Raw genomic sequence first — 18,987 nt, forward strand, 5'->3', positions numbered from 1 at the left:
GCACAGGAGCCGGCAGCTGATTTTGGCATGCCAGCAGGGCCATGCGCCCCACATCTGTGTCAGTCCGATGTCAGCTGCTGGTCTCTCTCAGGCGGCGTGTATTGCAGCACAGCGTCTCTGCACCACAATACATTTCACCTGAATGTGCGTCCGAGGATGCACATCCAGGTGAAATTGGAGTCGACGGGCCCCCCTTCTGCACAGGCCTGGTCGCAGTCGCACACTCACGTCACCGTCCCATGTAGCTCTCCTCTCAAGTTCAAATGAGCTTTATTGGCAAGACCAAATACACATAGCAAATACAAATAGCAATGTTGAAGCAAATGTGGTGCCTTTAACTCTGCTCTACTGGCTTCCAAGCACACCCCCCCCCCCCTCCCTCCCCTTCACCCTCACACTAGCTGCTGGAGATGAAAGCTGTTAAGGTACCTTCACACGAAACGACGCTGCAGCGATAGCGACAACGATGCCGATCGCTGCAGCGTCGCTGTTTGGTCGCTGGAGAGCTGTCACACAGCGGCCCTGCGCTTAGTAACCCGATGTTTACCCTGGTTACCAGTGTAAAATATCGCTGGTATCGTTGCTTTTGCTGTCAAACACAACGATACACAGCGATCTGACGACCAAATAAAGTTCTGAACTTTATTCAGCGACCAGCGACATCACAGCAGGATCCTGATCGCTGCTGCGTGTCAAACTAAACGATATCGCTAGCCAGGACGCTGCAACGTCACGGATCGCTAGCGATATCGTTACAAAGTCGTTTCGTGTGAAGGTACCTTTACATACTGAGGTCTGCTCAGGCCCATATAATCCCTATGCAGTGATAGTTGCAGACTGTGCCATAGTACAGTACCTATGGTAGGGAGTATTTTTTTTCCCCCTTGTATGTGGATGCCTTCTTATGATTGACAGATTTGGCAGCACTATGAGAGGAAAGCTACTAAAAGCATTGTAGCACTGCCCCTCACTCCATAGTTAAATAGGTTTCAAATACTTTGATCACTAATATATCTGCAACAGAGGCGAAAAAAATAAGTTTTATTGTGCTCTATAAGCGCTTATTACATTGTGTCCAGATCAACATGAAATATTTGGTGAAAGGTCATCTTTAAGTGTTATTGTACTTGCCATACTGTGCAGTGGTGAAAATAATAATTGATAATCATTAGAGAACCTTTCATCTATCTGTGGCTAAACATAACTTGGCAAAATTACTCAGAAATGTCTCTCATGTCAGGCTAAAAGAACCAGTTTTCTAGCAAAAGTTGGGTCTGAATGTCTGTTTTATTGGGCTTTTTGTTTGTCAGTATGATAAAGCATTGTCTTTTACCTTTTTTTTTTCTTTTTTTAATACGGTGTTCACTGAAGGGGTTACCGAGTGGGACAGTTTTATAGAGGGGCTGTTAAGGAGACAGCAATGCCAAATATGTGTACTTTTATTGTTTGTTTTTATTTACATGTATTTATTGGAAAAATTGTTGATTTTTTTTTTTTTATTTGGGGATTTTTTTAAAAAAATGTTTTTACACTTTTTTTTTTTACGTTGTCCCATCCTCGGACATCACTTTTTAGGTTGTCAGATAGCTGATCTGATACTCTGCACTGCAGAGTATCACATCAGCATCAGACAGGCAGGGAAGGAGGCATGCTAGCGCCGGCTCTCAGCAGGCGCTCCCAAGCCGCCTTCCCTGCAGGACCCTGAAGAACCCCCGTGGCCATCTTGCGAACGCATCGCGTTGTCCTGATAAATTTCATTCCCTGTGCGATTCTCCTCTGCGCTGTAACTGCTGACAGAGGCATCAGATGGGTTAAATGCCCACGATTGGTGCTAGCACCGATCGTGGGCGTTGCTGCGGGGTGTCAGCTCTCACACAGAGCTGACACCCGCACCCGATCGCCACGACGCTCTGCGTGCCGTACCTGTACTGCTGTTTGCGGGAAGACAGCTCCCACAGAGCAGTACATGTATGGTGCTTGTTGGGAAGGGGTTAAAGACGTTGTCCTCTACTTGGACAACCCCTTCTCAACCCCCACGCTTGACCCCAATAAAATAAAAAAAAAAAAGCTTATACCCCCTTCCTGTGCTGGCGACTTTCCAGTGGTGTATGTACTCTCATTCCCAGGCTCTTGGGCGGTTGTCGCAACACGTGACCCCGTCACCCAATCAGCGCTGGAGTCACTGTCACTGCTGGAACGACACCGGCACAGGGGTTGAGTGTAAGCTTTTTTATTTTATTGGCGCCAAACAATTAGATCAAGAAGGGGTTGTCCTAGTAGTGGCAACCCCTTTAAGTCCTTCTTGTGGTGGCTCTTAGTATGTATTGGTGCTTTTGTATACCATTACAAGTGTATTGTATAATGGAGGGTCTTTATATTTAACAGTTTAGATTCCAAGGTCAATAGCAACTGCAGCATCCAAAGGGCTAAACTGGTGAGATGTTTGCTCACTCTGATCCTGACGTGATGTACATGTATGTCATGTTTTGGGAAGTGGTTAGGGTAAATGATTGTTGTACTTTTCTTTTGCGTCATTGCCTGTCTTAGTATGGAGGATCCTAGATATTCCTATTAATGCTGTGTAATGTTTTGCAACCCAATATGTGTCTAATCAGGCTGGAGACGTTTATCTCACAGTATTCGGGTTGACAATACATATTACGGCGCTTGATGATAAACCTCAGGATAAAAATATTTCAGTTTTAAATAAAGCTGGTCTTTTAGGTTCGTTCCTGCGAAGATTCTCTGTACAATGACTCTAGAAGCTTGCTGGGATTCCTCTGCAATCCAAAACGATTCAATGTTGCAACAACTAGACCAAAGGCCCTGCTGATTGTACTTGGAAACCCTCACATTCTCATGAAGGTGAGTGTGCAAAAATGTATATAAGAGGGGAGGTTTAACGTATTCTGGCCTGGTTACATTAAACAGTTGGGTTAGTGGCAAGTTTCCTTTAGGATCCAAGGTAATTTTCTAATTCCACCAACTCATTTACAACATTAAAAGCTTGGGCTCTGTTCACACACATCTCTCTGGTATTCTAATCTAATAATAGTGACAAAGAAATAAGTTTCAATTAATGTGCCCATTGTTTAGAGATTATGATGACGAATATATGTAGAGTAATATGTTCTGCTCCGTGAAATAGATTTAGCTCTGACATTAATGAACATAACTTCCATGATTACTACAAATGTGAAAAAGAATCTGAGGTACAGTGATGCTTGAAGGTTTGCAAACCCTTCAGAATTTTTCCACATAAATTTGACTGATGGATAAAGAGAACCAAATCAAACAAATCAATTAAGAATATTATTTTGTCTTTTTTTTTTTTTATCAAGGAAAGTTAACCAATATTACATGTCTGTTAGTTGTTAAAGTATATTAACTATTGGGATTAACAGATAACTTTATATAGTGGCAATCGGGTGTGAGTGGGCGACATGTTTTATTTAAATGATCGGGATCTATCAAAGTCCGATCTTCACAACAAATTTGTGGATGTGTATTATAATATGAAAAGGGGAGATTCCTGAGTGCCCCAGCAGGAGTTATTCGTGCTTATCAGGCAGGAAAAGGTTGCAAAACCACCTCTAAAGGGTTTGTTTTCCACCAATCCAGTCGGACAAATTGTGTACAAATGGATGACATTCAAGACCATTACCACCATCCTCAGGAGTGGTCTCGAAGCAACTAAAGCCCGTTTGAGTCCACCAACAAGAGGACACTGAACAACAATGCATAGCAGGATGGCAAGGAGAAAGCCACTGTTCTTCAAAAAGAACATTTGATGCCTACTTGTAGTTGCTAAAGATTACCTAGACAAGCCAGAAAAGTATTGGAACAATGTTATGTGGATGAGGCTAAAGTAGAGCTTTTTGGTTTAATTAAGAAGTGTTCTGTTTGGAGAATGAAATAGACTACATTACAGTAGTAAAACTTAATACCATCTGTGAAACGTAGTGGTGGTATCGTGGTTTAGACCTATTTTGCTACATCAGAGCCAGGACGGATTGTTATCATTGATGCACAATGAATTCTGAATTCTATTAGAAAATTCTAAAGGAAAATGTCAGGATGTCTATTCAAGAACTGAATCTCAAGATAACTCTGGTCATGCTGCAAGACAACCCAAAGCACACAAGTCGTTCTACTAAGGCAGGGGTAGGGAAACTTTTTTTTTTGCCAAGGGTCATTTGGATATTTATACTATCCTTCAGGGGCCATACAATTTGCACGCCAACTCCGCCGACAAAGTATTGTTTTGAAGCTGGTACTTGCGTCCAGGCGTAATCTCTCAGTTTTCAGTGCACTTGCCTCCTCGTTCAGTAGTGAACACTGCATGCGCGTGCTCACAGAGCAAAAAAATTAAATGGCTGGCAGCCGTAAAAACACAGATTCTGACCCAAACACTGTGGTCTTGTCTTGAATCTGTCCAGGGCCAGAGAAAAAGTAATTGTGATCCGTAAATGGCCTGCGAGTCTGAGGTTCCTTCACCTTTGTACTAAGGAATTCTTAAGGAATAACCTTAAAGGGAACCTGACACCCCCAAAATCGAAGATGAGCTAAGCCCACCGGCATCAGGGGCTTATCTACAGCATTCTGGAATGCTGTAGATAAGCTCCCGCTGTGTCCTGAAATATGAGAAAAAGAGGTTAGATTATACTCACCCAGGGGCGTTCCTGCTGCGGTCCGGTCTGATGGGCATTGCGGTCCGGTCCGGGGCCTCCTATCTTCATAGGATGACGTCCTGTTCTTGTATTCACGCTCCGGCGCAGGCGTACTTTGTCTGCCCTGTTGAGGGCAGAGCAAAGTACTGCAGTGCGCAGGCGCCGGGAAAGGTCAGACAGGCCCGGCGCCTGCACACTGCAGTACTTTGCTCTGCCCTCAACAGGGCAAAGAAAGTACGCCTGCGCCGGAGCCGCAGCGTGAAGACAAGAAGAGGACAGGCGTCATCATAAGAAGATAGGAGGCCCCGGACCGAGACGCCCATCGGATCGGACCGCCCCCCCAGGTGAGTATAATCTAACCTCTTTTTCTCATTTTTCAGGATACATCGGGGGCTTATCTACAGCATTACAGAATGCTGTACATAAGCCCCTGATGCCGGTGGGCTTAGCTCATCATCGATTTTGGGGGTGACAGGTTCCCCTTAACAACTTTCATCCTATGGAAATGTTGTAGAAGGATCCTGAAGCAAGCAGCTCATAGAAGAAAACCACCAATTTAACAGAGTTGAAACGGTTTTAAATACCCTCCTTTTCTTTTCTTTTTTTTTTTTTTTTTTTTACACATGAGCTGTCTATAGTGGTTTTATATATCATCTATATATTGGCCGTGGCATATGGTCACCTGCACATTAATTCAGTACTTTAGTGCAATTATTATTCAATTATTTTTTTATAGATTTCATTATTAGTGGGAATTGTTTTCCCTCACTCTCCACCTCTCCCCTTCTTTAATTGACCGCTCTGGCTTCATAGGGCCAGCGAAGGGTGGAGATAGGTGGAAAACAATCAGGTGGGACGGTGTATTTAATTATTCGGCCATGAAGCGCCGAGTGCCTGTACGTGGTATGAACAGTCATTCTGTGCTGATAGTCCCATTACAGATCACTGGTCAGTATGTTTAGAAGAATTACTGGGTAGTAATTATCACTAGAATTTGAGGGACCAAAACTGTACCGCTAGCTGTACCCATGTTGCCTTTTAGAATATCACTTGTCATCTTAATCACTCCTTTACGTGGAATGCATCTTGTTGTGTGTCAGGCTTGTTCATGTATTTTTACTGCAATGTTTTCTTCTATCAAGGATCCTTGTGCATGTGCACTGCTTGAGTACAGCATTGTAAATGGAGCATACACAGGCTGTAATCTACCCGTCGCTCTGGAATCTCTACAGCAGTGAGTGTCTTTAGGATTCTTTGTAATAATGGTGGTACTTTATTTTAAAAGGAAATAACCTGATAATTCAATTACCAGTACTTTTTATGGTTTGCATAGTTTGTTCAGGTTTTTATATGAAAGAGCATTACCACCCGAATATTAAAAATAAAAAATGAGGCCTACATCCTGTGGGAATGACAGAATAAACCCATTGCCTGACATCTTTGGTAGTAACGTTTTCCAAAAACAAAGGAACCCTATTTTGCAAGCCTTTTAGTAAAGCCACAACAGGCTGTGTACAGTTTATCTTTTTTGAACTAACCATAATAATTACAGATATATAGATTTGGGCATCGTACTATGTCGCAAAATAAAGTGACGGCTCTTGAAATGCAGCAATGAAAGTACTGAGAATTTTGTTTAATCTTTATGGTTTAAAATGCATGCAGTATTAAGGGGTTGAATGGTATCAACAGGATACATGTAAAATCTATCTTTGTAATTTTAGTTTACTAAAAACCATATAACTAAGCAAATAAACCAAATACTCTTTGGAAAAGTGTTACTATTCCGAGCGGTCATGTTTGTCTAACGATTTACAGTAGCAGTTTGGATTTCTAAACTGATTCTACATACGTGTATACAACATGCTTATTCTAGTGTTTGGCACAATATGACATGTTGTCACTCCTTGGGTGCCCATGTGTGATCTGGGCTCAGAGATGAGATCTGTCCACACACAGTTTACGCTAGCATTACTACAGCAGTGACTGGAGCTAAGCTTCAATCTTTGCTGTTAATTTTTTAAATGTTGCCGTCAGCCTCTGACAGCTGTGCCTAAATGGACCAGATACAAATGCTCACGCATACCAGTTACCATCAGCCTCTTGCTACGCAGTCGTCTGGTATCAATTTCTTAACATGGCAGCCTGGGACCTGCTGAAGGCCTGTGTTGCTGCCATCTTGCTACTCCTTTGAAGCTCAGTGATAGGCCAAACTTCATAGGAGACCTACATTTTCACTATGCATTGCAATACTGTTGTATTGCAGTACATTTTTTAAGTTTCTGGATGATCACAGCCCGCTGAGGGTCCTAAAAAAGAAAAAAATCCTATTAAAGGGAAACCATCAGAAGGCTTAATCCTTCTAAGTTATCTATAGGATCTTGCAGGTCATAGAAAATTGAAAAAAAAACATACAATCATATCTCTGATATTATGCATTTCTATGGAATTACATTTTTCTTAATATGTAAATTAGCTGTTAATATCTATAGGCAAGATGTAGATGTCTCCACTCCGTCTGTAATTATATGGCTCACACTGAGAAAACCGCTCTAAGCTGTTGTAGGGGCGTGTTCTTCTTTCCCCTGCATGTATCTGCCCACTTATGATTGGACAATGGCATATAGGGGGAAGAAGTCCATGTTTCCAAAGACCGACTCTATCCTGACCATAGATTTTTCGAAGGAATCTATTAGCAGGATTTGACACCCCAAACTATTTACATGTACATGTAGATCTTTCAAAGAAAAGTCCAGCAATAATTTTTCATGGTCAATCTGTTTCATTAATGAGAAATCAGCGTTTTAATTGATATGGACATGAGGCTGTAGATCTGAAGCCTCTGTCATTTATTCCCCGCCCAGCGCTGCCTCCTCCTGCTTGACTGACCGCTTCTATGTGGTGTGACTTCAAAGGAGCCATCCGTCAAGCACCAGGAGGAGGCGGCACTGAGCAGGAAATAGAGCTGGAGTGACACGGGCTTCAGAACTACATTCTAATTTGCGTATCAATTCAAACACTGATTTCTCAGTAACTGGGGAACGGACTGGGCATGTATAGGAATCTCTGGTCTAGTCTTTGAAAGAGCCACATGTCCTTATAATTAATTTGGCCATTGAAATTCTGCTTACAATTTTACTACACTTTTTTTCCCTGTTTTCCAGCACATTGTATTGTACAATAAATGATGTCATTGAAAATTACAATTCGGCCCACAAAAAAACAAGCCCTTTTTTTAGACTAACTCGAATGAAAAATAAAAAAGTTGGGAAAAGGGGAGGAAAAAAAAGGAACGGAAATTTGGCTATAGTGGAAGGGGTGGAAAGTTATAAACTAACAAGGACTCCCAAGTGGCATGTATACCACATGATTATCAAATAGATTACAGGAAAGCTTGTTCACGACAAATTAGCAAAATGGTGGTTTGTTGGGTGAGATGATCTTTTGTGCTGCCCAAAAGATAATCGTTCTTATCTGTGCATCATCCTGTGTAAAGGTATGTGCACACGTCAGGATTTCTTGCAGAAATTTCCTGAAGAAAACCGGAAATTTTCTGCAAGAAATCCGCATTTTTTTTTTTGCGTTTTTTTCCCGTTTTTTTTAGCATTTTGCAAGCGTAATTAGCTTGCAGAATGCTAAAGTTTTTCAAGCGATCTGTAGCATCGCTTGGAAAACTGACTGACAGGTTGGTCACACTTGTCAAACATAGTGTGTGACCAACTTTTTACTATAGATGCAGCCTATGCAGCATCAATAGTAAAAGATAGAATGTTTAAAAATAATAAAAAAAAATAAAAAAATGGTTATACTCACCTGCAGACAGCCGATATCCTCAGCGGCGTCCGTTCCTATAGATGGTGTGGTTCAGGACCTTCGATGACGTCGCGGTCACGTGAGCGGTCACATGACAGGTCTCGCGACCAATCACAAGACAGCGACGTCATCGCAGGTCCTGAACCACACCATCTATAGGAACCGAAGCGGCAGCATGCAGCGGTGAGAGGCGGGAACACTCCGGGGGCCATCGAAGGTGAGTATATGACTATTTTTTATTTTAATTCTTTTTTTTTTTTTTTTTACCAATTATACGGTGCCCAGTCCGTGGAGGAGAGTCTCCTCTCCTCCACCCTGGGTACCAACCGCATATAATCTGCTTACTTCCCGCATGGTGTGCACAGCCCCGTGCGGGAAGTAAGCAGATCAATGCACTCCTAGGTGTGCGGAATCCCCGGAATTCCGCATTTTTAATGAACATGTTGCTTTTTTTTCCGCGATGCGATTTTTTCACGGAAAAAAATGCAACATTTGCACAAAAAATGCGGAATACACTGTAAATAATAGGAGGCATATGTTAGCGTTTTTTCGCGTTTTTATCACGTTTTTATAGCGAAAAAAAGCGAAAAATACTGAACGTGTGCACATGACCTAAGCATCAACTATGCTGCTTAGGACAATGGCAGTCTATGCGAACTGAACAATTTATTGCAGATAGCGTAGTACACATCTGAAGCACGGTCTGCCTGCATTGGCAGTCAACAGGTGCTGATTAGCAAACATGTAGCTGGTCGGCGGTCAGACATTTTTCATTGTGTTGTGTAAATGCTACGTTAGTCTTAATTTTTACCTTTTCAATGCTTTAAACTTTATTTAAAGGGAACCTTTTAGCTGATTCATACTGATCGAACCACAGGCAGCATAAATCTGACATTGCCGCCCTCGTGCATTCTAAACATAAAGGGTCAAACAAAGATATTTATAATGCAGGGGCCGGTCTCTGATTCTGGCAGCATGAAGCGGTCGACAGGGTCACTTCATTTCCCACGCTGATAAAACATTGTGTTTATTTTAAGTATACAAGAAAACTGCTGCTACATGAAATATTTGTTGTGTTTTCAGGTGTGATTAATCATTGGGAACATGGCTTCTAACCAACCGGCAGAAGATTTGACTGGATAGATCCATCGTCATCCACCAGTTCTACATTCTTATAATATTATGGTTTTCACATTTTGCCCTAGAAACAATAAGGGTGATGGCATTAATTTGTCGGAGTGATCTTTTGATCTAACACTTGCACTATTTTTTTCAGTTTCTTTTTGGAGGCAGTGTGTTTTCCATACCTATGGTACATAGCTTGCTTTTCATGCAGTAACAATTATTATTCTGTAATAAACTGCTCTCTGGTTAGGGAAGTTTTATTTCAGTACTAACTCCATCTAGTGAATTGCCCTTCAATACAATGTAGGGTACAAATAAAAATTCCGTTTGTATTTTTGATGTCATTAGGAACTAGGAACCCCTTCTTATCATGGTAACTGCCATTACTGCTTCCTTGTTGGTCACAGTATTTGTTAGTCACAATGTATGTTAATAAAAGCATATCAAGAGTTAAGTCTCTAATTTCTTCCCTTTTGGGTTAAAATTGCCTTTTTTGTCTCATTGTAGTTCTAAATAATGCAATTTAAATTGCAATTTGCTTTGTTTTATAATATTTAAACACATTTAATTGAAAATGTAGAAACACTTTTACTCTGGGTCTAACACCACCAGTGACTGATGTATAATTTGATATGAACTTTCAGCGTTTTTCACCCATCGACCTGAATGGGCGGTGGAAAAAATGCACCAAAAACGCAGGTATCATGTTTTGCTGCGTTTTTTGTGCCAAAATCTGATTCTATGGAATAGGACTTTTTTTCAACACTAAACTTTATCAACATTCACAAGAGACAAATCTAGCATGCCAAAACCGCAGCAAAAAAAGCAAGGAAAACTTTTTTTTCTGCAGCTTCATTCCTGCCAAGAGATCAGGTTGTGCTGGGGAAAAAAAAAAAAACACTGAAAAAAATGCCTAGTGTGAACTTACCCTAAGCCTGGAGCTACACAGTGACTTAAGATGAAACACAGGTTTTGCTGCCGAACATCGCTATATTATCCCAAAACAGAGGGAAGCAATGAAGCCCAAATATAATGTACAAATCTTTACTCATAGCATATATAAAAGCGTGAAAATCTTTTTAAAAGGGTGATAAGGGCAGAGAATCCTGTGTAATAAGCCAATATATATATATATATATATATATATATATATATATATATATATATATATATATATAATGTATTTTTATTATTATTATTTTTATATTATCTACAGACGGACTTTTTAGCAAACGTAAATTAATAAAATGTAATTTTGAATCAATATAGAGTTAAAAACCCAAATAACAACAAACATAAAAAACCATAGAGATATTTTGTGTGCAAACCAAGCTAATAATACCTGAAGCACGATAGGTGTGCTATGCCCCCTAGGAAAACTCAGTCAACGTTTTCAGTTGTTAGCGCACAAGAGTCCAGATTGTCACCTGCACCCATCATACAGTTACGTCCATATATATTTGGACAGAGACCACATTTTTCTAATTTTGGTTATAGACATTACCACAATTAATTTGAAACAAAACAATTCGGATGCAGTTGAAGTTCAGACTTTCAGCTTTCATTTGAGGGTATCCACATTAAAATTGGATGAAGGGTTTAGGAGTTTCAGCTCCTTAACATGTGCCACCCTGTTTTTAAAGGGCCCAAAAGTAATTAGACAGATTAAATAATTTTAAATAAAATGTTCATTTTTAGTACTTGGTTAAAAACCCTTTGTTGGCAATGACTGCCTGAAGTCTTGAACTCATGGACATCACCAGACGCTGTGTTTCCTCCTTTTTGATGCTCTGCCAGGCCTTCACTGCGGTGGTTTTCAGTTGCAGTTTGTTTATGGGCCTTTCTGTCTGAAGTTTAGTTTTTAACAAGTGAAATGCATGCTCAGTTGGGTTGAGATCAGGTGACTGACTTGGCCATTCAAGAATATTCCACTTCTTTGCTTTAATAAACTCCTGGGTTGCTTTGGCTTTGTGTTTTGGGTCATTGTCCATCTGTAGTATGAAACGACGTCCAATCAGTTTGGCTGCATTTGGCTGGATCTGAGCACATAGTATGTCTCTGAATACCTCAGAATTCATTTAGCTGCTTCTGTCCTGTGTCACATCATCAATAAACACTAGTGACCCAGTGCCACTGGCAGCCATGCATGCCCAAGCCATCACACTGCCTCCGCCGTGTTTTACAGATGATGTGCTATGCTTTGGATCATGAGCTGTACCACGCCTTCGCCATACTTTTCTCTTTCCATCATTCTGGTAGAGGTTGATCTTGGTTTCATTTGTCCAAAGAATGTTCTTCCAGAACTGTGCTGGCTTTATTAGATTTTTTTTAGCAAAGTCCAGTCTAGCCTTCTTATTCTTGATGCTTATGAGTGGTTTGCACCGTGCAGTGAACCCTCTGTATTTACTTTCATGCAGTCTTCTCTGTATGGTAGATTTGGATATTGATACGCCGACCTCCTGGAGAGTGTTGTTCACTTGGTTGGCTGTTGTGAAAGGGTTTCTCTTCACCATGGAGATTATTTTGTGATCATCCACCACTGTTGTCTTCCGTGGGTGCCCAGGTCTTTTTGCATTGATGAGTTCACCAGCGCTTTCTTTCTTTCTCAGGATGTACCAAACTGTAGATTTTGCCACTCCTAATATTGTAGCAATTTCTCGGATGGGTTTTCTTTAGTCACCTTCCACGACAGCATAGGAGGATGTCTCCATTCCCTAATGGGGGACAGGAAGCACGAGAGGTTAAAAGCCCCTCCTCCCTCCAAATCGCCAGTCTTTCCTGTCCCCCATGGGGCATGGAGAGGTTCTCGTATGCTGCGTGGCCGGCGACTGCAGTGTACCTGGTTTTTCCTGCCGGGCAGTGGTGGTCAGGCCTCTGCCTTCCTCCTCTTCCTGCTGCTCCTGTCTCCTTCGGACTCGGGACCTTCCTGGCCCACCTGCGCCTCTGTGGAGGTAAATTGGGCCAGTGATCCCCGGCAGTGGCCTCCATGAGCTCACCGCCTTGATCTTCTCTCCTGCAGCGTTCGGCGTCCCGGAAGTGACGTCATCATTGCGCACGCGTCACTTCCGGTCCTGCGCTCTTTGCTGCAACGCAAGTTGGAGCGCATACACTTCCTGGTCTGGCCTCCTAGCGCCCTCAGGACCGCTGACGCCCCGCAGAGCATGCCTTTCCACGTGGAGGCCTGCTCCAGGACCCGGGGAGGAGGAGGGGAACCTGATTCACCTGCGCTGGGGGCTGGATTTATTCCTATATAAACCCGCCTGAAGATACCTCCAGGTAAGACTGATCCCTGTCACAATGGATGGTGCTTCCTGCCCTGCATCTGCAGAGCCCAGCGCTGCCCCTGCCCCAGTAAGTCCGTTGCGGGGTGGGTCCGAGGCTAGGATTAGTGGGGCCCTTCTGATCCTTACACAACTCTCCCTCTCTTTTTTTTCAGGGAGGCAAGTCTGCTCAGAAAATCCCGGCCAAAAAGACGTCTAAATGTGCAATGTGTCAGAGCCTTCCCTCCTTGACGAAATCCGGGCCCTAGTCAAGCATGAAGTACAAACCTCTTTAGCCGCCTTCAATCCTCCTCCACAGCCGCAGGGTCCTTCTTCTTCTAAAAAAAGGAAAATACAATTTGAGGACTCGGCCTCTGAGTCTGATCACTCGTTTTCATCTTCTTCTGAGAGATTGGGTGAATCTTCATCTCCTAAATTTGCGGAAGCAAGAAAATATTTTTTCTCCTCTGATTATACTGACGAGTTAGTAATGGCTGTACGTAACACGATGAGGAGGAATCTGTTCCTCAATCTATACAGGATGAAATGTTCGGAGGATAGAAATCGGAGAGACAGATGGGGTTCCCGGTGCATAAAAATATCTTGGATTTAATATCTCTGGAGTGGGAGCTCCCGGAGAAACGCCTATCCACCCCCTCTGAAATGAAACACCGGTTTCCCTTAGAGGCAAGTTCCCCTTCATGGGACATACCTAAAGTGGACATTCAGGTAGCAAGTGTAGCAAAGAAAACGCTATGCACAAAAAAGAAAAAAAAGGGCATGAACCGCACCTCCAAAAATCATAAGTTGATCTAAAGCCGCTAGGCAAAAATTTATATAACTGAATATGAGGTTTTCAGTTTAACATTCTGATCAGACTGTATGAAGCCCACTGCCACGTCACGGCAAACCTCGTAGTGGGTCCTAACGGAGCGGAGCCGTGCGGTGACCACCACGGCAATGCACCAGCAGGGCGGACGGCCTGTTGCCCCACAGCACCGATGCTTCGAGGTTTGCCGTGACGTGGCAGTGGGCTTCATACAGTCTGATCAGAATGTTAAACTGAAAACTCCATATTCAGTTATATAAATTTTTGCCTAGCGGCTTTAGATCAACTTATGATTTTTGGAGGTGCGGTTCATGCCCTTTTTTTTTTTTCCTTTTTATGCATAGCATGTAGCAAAGAAAACCTCTCTCCCCTTTGAGGACTCCTCACAGTTGAAAGATCGGCTAGACAGAAAGATGGAAAGATTATTAAAAAATTAATGGGAAACATCCACCTCGGGATTAAAATCTAATATTGCTGCCACCTGTGTTGCAGAGCCCTGTCTCGTTGGATGGACTAGCTGGAGAAACATTGCTCAGGGTACCTCCAGAGGGGAGCTATTGAACTCTCTTCCCATGCTCCAAAAGGCCTCAGCTTTCTTAGCGGACGCCTCTATGGAGTCTATTAGAATTGCGGCCAGATCCTTAGTCCAATCTAATTCTGCCCGTAGGGCCCTCTGGCTTAAAATGTGTAGCGGCAATGTTACCTCCAAAATTAAGCTGTGCTCGATTCCTTTTAAAGGTGATTATTTTTTTGGGCCCGCTCTGGATGAAATTCTGGAAAAGGCCACAGATAGAAAAAATGCCCTTCCAGAACAGAACTCGGTTAGAAAACGTGGTTTTTTTTTTGTGCCCCCAATCCAATACCCCTCAAACAAGAGGTAAAGGGAAAACTGGGCGATGAAGCTATGCTAAGGGCAAAGGGAAAATTATCTTCATTCCCCAGCAACAGCAAGATAAATGACTCCATCCCGGCGTGGGGGGGGGGCTCGCAAACTTTATCCATCATTGGCGGGCCATAACCAATTGTCAATGGGTACTCAATGTTATTCAGGAGGGCCTTCTCATAGAATTCATATCTTCCCCCCCTCGGAATCTGAGAATTACCTCTCAGGGAGCACATACAATGATGATGACAGGCCTTGGGGACCTCCTAAAATCAAATGCAATCTCCCCAGCACCCCCCGAGAAATGGGGTTCAGGCCATTACTCTCGTCTCTTCCTGGTAAAGAACCAAATCAGGGGAGGCGCGAGTCATAATAAATCTAAAAGATCTCATTTGTCATATCCTATACCGCAGGGTCAAAATGGAATCGGTGAAATCTGCTGTTCCCCTGATAGGTCAAAATTTTTTCATGTCACCTTTCAAATCAAGGAGGTTTCTGGGGGTTCTGTTAGACTCAGTAAAACAAGAATCGTTTCTACCGGAAGATCATCGTCGAGCGATAATAGAGAAGGTTATAGATCTCAGAGAGGACAGATCTCCGACTCTACGGAAAAGCATGTCGGTCCTAGGCTCTATGACGGCTTGTATTCAGTCGGTATCTTGGGCTCAGGTCCATTCCAGAACCCTTCAAGCCCACATCCTTGCAAACTGGGATGGAAATCCGGGTTCCCTGAACAAAAGAGTACACACTCCGGGGCACGTGAAGGCATCCCTAGCATGGTGATTGAACCCCAGAAATATCCGCAGGGGTGTGAGCTGGTCACAATCCCCCTTGTAACAATTACAACCGACGCCAGCAAACGGGGCTGGGGGGCATTAATTTTGCATACTCCCTTCCAGGGATGCTGGAATTGAGCAACAAGCGCCAGATCCTCCAACTTCAGGGAGTTGAAAGCAGTGGAGGAGGCTCTCCTAGCTGCAGGCAGCCTAATATCGGGGAATCATGTCAAAATTTATTCGGACAACACGACAACTGTTGCTCACCTCCGACATCAGGGGAGCTCAAAGTTCAACAGTTTAAGAAGCATCTCAAACCGAATATTCTGTTGGGCCGAAAAGCACCTTCTCTCTCACAGCCGTCCACTTGAAGGGGTCTTCCAACCTGCAGGTGGATTTCCTGAGTCGCCAGGACATTCAGCCAGGAGAATGGAGCCTGAACAGAAGAGTCTTCAGGATGTTGGTAGACAGATGGGGTCTACCAGAAGTCGATTTATTCGCCTCAGACAAAAATTCACAGGTCCAAACTTTTTTTCCTTGAATCCCAGAGACAATTCCAAAGGAGTGGATGCTCTTGTCCAGGCATGGAACTTCCGATTAGCCTACGCCTTGCCACCAATCCCAATATTGGCGAAAACCCTTCGAAAGATCTGAGAGGAACAAGTGCCAACCATCCTAGTTGCTCCAGTATGGCCAAAAAGAAGCTGGTTTAATCTCATCATCGAACTACAGATAGACTGTCCAGTTCACTTGCCAGTAGATGCCGACCTCATTCAGGGACCCTTCCAGCACCAGAATCCCCAAAAATTGAACCTAGCGGCCTGGTTACTGAGGCCCAGGTCATAAGTGCTAGAGGGCTGTCGGATGCTGTAATTTCTACTTTGCCAAAGTCCAGGAAGCCTGTTACTAATGCAATCTATGGTAAAGTGTGGAAAACATTCTCGTCTTTCTGTCTACCTAATAAATCAGATCCACTCCATCCGAATATATCCCAAATATTTGACTTCCTTCAGCGTGGGTTAGAGTTCTCTCAGCGCTGTTTGTGACCAGGACCTGACCAACCACCGTTGGATCAGAAGATTCATGGTATCAGCTCTAAGATCGCAGCCAGGAAACAACCCATGGTACCCTCATGGGACTTGAATCTAGTCCTCTGGTCCGCAAGCACTGTTTGAGCCCTTAACTTCCTGTTCTCCTCAATACCGGTCATACAAGGCTGCCTTTCTGGTAGCGATTACCACAGCGAGACGTGTGGGGGAGCTTCAAGCCTTATCGGTTAGAGAACCCTACTTGTAAATTACAGATTACTCTATAATTCTCCGGCTTGATCCATCTTTTCTGCCGAAGGTGGTGTCTGATTTTCACCGTTCTCAGAACATTATTCTTCCTTCTGCCAGAACCCGGCAAACCCAAAAGAAGAAGAGTTCCATTTTCTCGATGTTAGACGGACTATTCTACATTATCTTGAACAAACTAGCTCTTTCAGAGTTGAACAAAACCTGTTTGTCCATCTGTCAGGTCAGAATAAAGGAAGGAAGGTGGCAGAAAGTACTATTTCTAGTTGGATCAAAAGGGTCATACATGAAACCTATCTGGCCCAGAACTTCACTCCTCCAATCAAGGTCAAGGCCCACTCCACAAGGTCTACTTCAGCGTCATGGGCAGAAAGAGCAGGCGCTTCCATCGAGCAGATCTGCAGAGCCGCAACAAGGTCTTCACATACCTTTACCAACCACTACACATTGGATTTATTGTTCAATAGGGATCTAGTCTTTGGGCGGAAAGTTCTCCAGGCTATTGCCCCCCCCCCCCCCCCCAGTGCAGAATTAGTTGGTACTCCTCCTATGCTGTCGTGGAAGGTGACTAGAGAAAATAGAATTCGACTTACCTGTAATTCGATTTCTAGGAACCTTCCACGACCGCACTAATTCCCTCCCTTTCCTTGGATTTATCCTGGGTCCTTTAAGGTGGCTAGTGCTATGGTATTCCTTGTAAGTCACTGTCGATTTGGAGGGAGGAGGGGCTTTTAACCTCTCATGCTTCCTGTCCCCCATTAGGGAATGGAGACATCCTCCTATGCTGTCGTGGAAGGTTCCTAGAAACCAAATTACCGGTAAGTCTAATTCTATTTTTTCTGTTTTCGCAGCTTAAGGATGGCTTGTTTCACCTGCATGGAGAACTCCTTTGACCGCATGTTTACTTCACAGCAAAACCTTCCAAATGCAAGCACCACACCTCAAATCAACTCCAGGCCTTTTATCTGCTTAGTTGAGAATGACATAACAAAGGGATTGCCCACACCTGTCCATGAAATAGCCTTGGAGTCAATTGTCCAATTACTTTTGGTCCCTTTAAAAACAGGGTGGCACATGTTACGGAGCTGAAACTCCTAAACCCTTCATCCAATTTTAATGTGGATACCCTCAAATGAAAGCTGAAAGTCTGAACTTCAACTGCATCTGAATTGTTTTGTTTAACATTCATTGTGGTAATGTCTATAACCAAAATTAGAAAAATGTTGTCTCTGTCCAAATATATATGGACGTATCTGTATCAATGCAAACTAATACAATGGTGAGTCCTGTATCCGACAGGGTGTATGGAGAAAGGGGGGCTGGTTTCTTTAGAGCGGTGATCAACATACTTTGCATATTAATCTAAACATCGATCTATTTTCAATTGACCTCTACCTAACCGAGCTGTGTTTATAAAAAAGGTAAAGGTATGAAAGGTGACCCAGCCAAGTCACTATAGTCATACTCATCCCCAAAGGGTTATTTTGCAGGTAATGATTCCAGCATGCATTTTTACATGGGGTTTAAGGTACACTTTTATCAGAAGAAAAAGGAATCAACTCCAACAGTTTGAAGCCGGAATGTAACAAGAGGAAACGCATCAGGAGAAAATACATTAACATGGACAGGATGATGGACCTCTCCATGCTATTAAGGATAAGGGGGCGCCAGGTCTTTCAGACTTCTTGTGGTGAGATCCTTCCTTTATTATTTATATGAATGCTACTAAATGCCAAATGTTTTGTGCTGCTCCCTATATATCATTTTTTTCATACTGATTTATAGTATGTATTAGATTACGTGTGACCTGATTCAGATAAACCCGCATGGTACTAATGGCCGCCATAATATCACTGGGTTTTCCTAGGGGGGCATAGTACACCTATCATGCTTCAGGTGTTATTATTAGCTTATTTGCTTGGTTTGATCACAAAATATCCCTACGGTTTTATATGTTTGTTGTTTTGGTTTTTTAACTATATTAAACTTACATTTTATTAATTCACATTTGCTAAAAATGTGATTATATCTGTATTTATACTAGTGAATTTTCACGCCTATACCCATATTGCTTAATAGTCAAGGTATCAACAGATGCAAATGATTAATTGCTAGACAGAGGTATCCATAATCAGAATGTCAGTGCAATAAATTGTATAGCAACACCTAGTGGTCAGAGTAAATAATAAATGTCAAATGTGCAAGTGAAATCAATTAGATCATGAAATGTCTGGATAGAGTAATGAAATTATTTTGGGTCGATTAGATATAAATAGTTAGAATATGCGTGCTACATGGAACATGAACCATATAAGGCAAAGTGCAGCCTCAGTATA

The 18,987-nt window shown here is 42.7% G+C and overlaps 1 protein-coding gene across 4 annotated transcripts in view; it reads left to right on the forward strand.

Annotated features, from left to right (window-relative positions):
* Nucleotides 1-10,057, forward strand: part of MOV10L1 (Mov10 like RNA helicase 1) — a 226,876-nt gene extending 216,819 nt beyond the window's left edge. For all 4 annotated transcript variants that reach the window (XM_077264879.1, XM_077264881.1, XM_077264882.1 and 1 more), the window contains 3 exons: nucleotides 2,725-2,865; nucleotides 5,813-5,904; nucleotides 9,567-10,057. In XM_077264879.1, coding sequence (XP_077120994.1) covers nucleotides 2,725-2,865; nucleotides 5,813-5,904; nucleotides 9,567-9,576 — 243 coding nt within the window. In that variant the 3' untranslated portion in view covers nucleotides 9,577-10,057. The remainder of the gene's footprint in view (nucleotides 1-2,724; nucleotides 2,866-5,812; nucleotides 5,905-9,566) is intronic.
* Nucleotides 10,058-18,987: the final 8,930 nt, after the last annotated feature.

Source organism: Ranitomeya variabilis, chromosome 5, assembly GCF_051348905.1.
Source record: "Ranitomeya variabilis isolate aRanVar5 chromosome 5, aRanVar5.hap1, whole genome shotgun sequence".
Taxonomy (NCBI): domain Eukaryota; kingdom Metazoa; phylum Chordata; class Amphibia; order Anura; family Dendrobatidae; genus Ranitomeya; species Ranitomeya variabilis.